The sequence below is a fragment of the Cyprinodon variegatus genome, unplaced genomic scaffold, assembly GCF_000732505.1.
Source record: "Cyprinodon variegatus isolate N-32 unplaced genomic scaffold, C_variegatus-1.0 Scaffold63, whole genome shotgun sequence".
Lineage (NCBI taxonomy): Eukaryota > Metazoa > Chordata > Actinopteri > Cyprinodontiformes > Cyprinodontidae > Cyprinodon > Cyprinodon variegatus.
Window position 1 is genome coordinate 1,722,844 of NW_015150516.1, and position 3,760 is coordinate 1,726,603.

The following is a 3,760-nucleotide window of genomic DNA, read 5'->3' on the forward strand; positions in this document are numbered from 1 at the left end:
CAAGGAAAAACACACTTATTTTAAGAAAAAATAACTTATTGAGATTTCTATTTTTTGCAGTGCAGTATTTCTTTAAACGATACCCCGGGTCTTTCTACCTATGAAAGTAAGGCCCCAGGAAAAATGAAAATTTCCAGAAAAATCTGTATTAAAATCCACTTTCTAATGCATTTTTAAAACCAACGAAAAAGGAGCTATATAAGAAGAGTAGGAGCAAATAGCAAAAATGGGATTAGATCTACAGCTGTTACATAAGCATTGAAATATTGTCTCGTTGAAAGATAAATTCTCCAGCTTCTGGAGACAAAGTCAGATAATTCCTAATTCAGCTTTCCCTTTAGTGCTGTGCATGTTGTTTTTCCAGTTTTATTTTTAAAAACTCAACAATCCATTAGCAACACGGACAATAGAGCTATTAGCAACACAAACTAAGTACAGGAAATGTTTGTACGTTTTATGCAGTATAACAATCCCCACTGATATAAAATCTCTGAGTTCAATCATAAGTGAAAGAAGTGCCCTTGACTTAACCCTTCTGCACACATCATTCCATTCAGTGTCACTGGATCATATTTCATCTGGTCAACAGGAAGAGTAACATGTCTTCAACTAGGCCTATATTGACAGCTACTGTACTGCAGAGCATCATCAGGGGCACATTTTGGAGTTTTAAAAAGGAAAAAAAAAATCCTATCATGCAGAATCTCTAAAATGGAATATAAAGGATGCAAACGCAGAAAATGTTCGTTATTGATGCACCAAATATAACATTAAGGCTGTCAAATAGCCTCTTCCTTAGATTTAGGTGCAGATTAAACATTGGATCTGAACCTCCTTCCTTAGACATCATAAGCCTTTAAATAGCAGCACGTCTGATTCAGAACTGAACACCCAGGGAGCGAGCAGAGAACGTGGCTACTGTCCAGGTATAATTAAGAGGATGAGAACAGAAAGACTCCCATGCTGACAGGATATAAATCAGCATCAAACATAACAGCAGGGACAGGGAGACAGACGGAGACTGTCTTCACAGGTTCATATTGTTGTTTTCCTGCAGATCAAAGGCATTTCAGGGAGAATCAGCAGCAAATCATAAAAGTTCATACCATTAAAAAAAAACCTGGTTTGAAATATTTGGAAAAATACATTTGGAAGAATTTCCTGCAAGTTTGTTGGTAAACAAGAAATATCTCCTTCTGAACTGGTTCAATTTGAATCTGTTTGAGCAACATAGCTGAGCACACTGCATGTTTTTTTTTTAGCACCACTTCATTTTTTCCTTGGTGCTGAAAATATGGAAGTTGAAATAATTAATGAAGCTTTTAATAGAATTTTAGGTCTAGATCTGTGTGACTCAGCTTAAATTTCATCCTCATCTGGAGATAATCCCCTGGATTTACTGTATAAACTTGGGTGACTTGAGTTACAAGCACAGATAAAACTGCCTGAAACTTGTCTAGACTTCCAAAGCAACAGGAATGGGGATTGATGGTTAATTAAAAAATAGAAAACAGCAAGAAATCAGCTGAAATATCCAAACATATTATATTCAATGTGTATAAACTGATACTGAGATTAACTTTACAAACTTAAGTCGCCTTAAATCTCTTAAGATGCAAAGGTAGTAGCCAAACTGAGCTTCATAATGGCCACAAAGTTAAGTCCAAGATGTGACCTTTAAGAAACATAACTGGTATAAAAAGAGCAGTTTAGTCAAAGAATCGCCCATTAATGTCAGCAAGCTTTCCAGGACCCACAGCTGCAAAAACAAGCCCACATCACCATCACTCACCACCGTGTCTGACAGTTAATAAGGTGATTTCTTCACTTGTTTTCAGAAAATGACCATATAGCCCATCTAAGATTGATGGAAAACAACAATAGCTCTAATAATGACATTGATGCTTTTTTTTGTATGTTTCTTTCCATCGTGATGTCATTGCTGTCGTCATTTATCTGGCTATTTTGCCAACACATTCAACTGTCTTTCCACCCTTTCATTTGGCTAAAACAAACCTGGCATGACTGAAAGATTTAAATCAACAATACGCCTGATGATGCCCCTCCAAAAAAGATAACAGAAACCATTGGTGTGTAAAATGATTAGAAAACAAAGATAATAATAAAAAAGTCAATTAGAACCAAACAAACATCCAGCACTGTATGCATAGTCTCTTGTAACAAAAAAATAAATTATTGCAAAAATTAGCAGTATAGTGTAAAATACAAGCTATTTTGCACCATAAGGGATCGGAGAAGATGTTCAAACTGTGTCAATGAGAGCAGGTTTCCCAAATAAGCGAAATGTTTGCACTGAAAATGAAGAAAGGCATGGCAGTGAAGCCACAGAGGGGGCGACTGCAGGAACTTACCTGCTCTTTAACAGAAGCCAGGAGGTTGTTGGTGGTTGGTGTGGCGGCGCTGGACTCACACTGGCGGCCTTGACGGCTTGGCCCTTCTCTGACCACCATGGGCCCTTCCCCTCCTGCATCAACTTCCTCCATATCCTCCACGTCCACAGATCTGTCTGGCTGCTGCACGCTCCTTCTCTGACCCTGCAGGATGGTCAGGATATGGTTTAATGCTTCCATAATCATGCTGACATCACTTACAGTAATCATTGTTGGTTTTAATTGCAGGGATTCTCCCTCTGAGCTGCTGAAATATCTCAGACTCTATGGTATTCCACCAATAAATTATTGTTTCCTATGATTGGGCTTTTTTTTTCAACTAGATAGAAGATATTTTCTCAAGCATATGATTTTTTTGAATGATCAGGTCATTCAGGAGGATTTAACCCCTCATCATTTGGTCATGCAGCTGCAGATTTCTGCACAGGTGCTGTGCACGCTCACACACACACACACACACACACACACACACACACTGAGGGCTGCATCCTTCCTCTCTATATCTCAGGTCTCCATAAAACACTGGAGCCAAGCGTGTTTACAGGTGAACATGCACCATGCATGAGGTGCATGCGACCCCCCGTTATGATAAAACGTGCAGCCTGATTGTGATCCTTGCACCCCCATCCCATCATCCACTAACCGGCAGCCAAGGACGAGGTCACACCGCCTCAGAGAACCAGAGCCAGCGACGCTCCCCGCCCGCCGCTGCGCGCGACTCCCCGGCCAGATGTTGCTGATAGGAGCAGGCCACAGCTGGCTCAGTCCGCATCCATCCTCTCCCTGCAAAGCGGCCGTGACAGCTACTCCATTGCCGCGCGCGCCGACGTCACAAACAAGCAAACAGCCGCGTGCGCGTCCTCGCGCTTCTCCTTGCAATTATGATTCCCCCTTTGCCTTTGTTTGCGTCCAATTAATCCCGTATGCGCGTTTCGGAGGGGTCAAACGCTTCCTGGCGTCCCGGCTGCACCCTGCCACGGGCGCTGAGCATCAGCGGCGTGACGTCACCATGCGGCTATGGATTATTTCCGATCGGAAGATCGATGAGGAGCCGCGGCTGGAGCCGTTCAGCAGCGGCAGCTCCTTGCAGAGCTCTCCGGTGGAGAGGAAGGATGCAGCCTGCAGAGCTTAGTGTGTGTGTGAGAGCAGGGGCGGATTTAGGAAATCTGGGGCCCTAGGCAAAGACAGGCAGGGGACCCATTATACAGATAGAGAAATGTTAATAGAATAGACATCCATTATTAGTTCTAGGTTTTCTCCCTTTCTTATATTTCTTATATTTCACAAAACATATTTTTCTCTATGTTTTGTGATGATTTTTCATGCCGTTGTAGGTACCAGATTGACTC

The 3,760-nt window shown here is 41.9% G+C and overlaps 1 protein-coding gene across 2 annotated transcripts in view; it reads right to left on the reverse strand.

Moving 5' to 3' along the window:
- The window catches only part of LOC107082808 (plakophilin-4-like), a 64,186-nt gene extending 60,693 nt beyond the window's left edge, over window positions 1–3,493 (reverse strand). For both annotated transcript variants that reach the window (XM_015371675.1, XM_015371674.1), the window contains exons 1-2: window positions 3,055–3,493; window positions 2,373–2,555 (exon numbers count right to left, since the gene is read on the reverse strand). In XM_015371675.1, the coding sequence (XP_015227161.1) occupies window positions 2,373–2,504 (132 nt within the window). In that variant the 5' untranslated portion in view covers window positions 2,505–2,555; window positions 3,055–3,493. The remainder of the gene's footprint in view (window positions 1–2,372; window positions 2,556–3,054) is intronic.
- Between the last annotated feature and the right edge of the window lie 267 nt (window positions 3,494–3,760).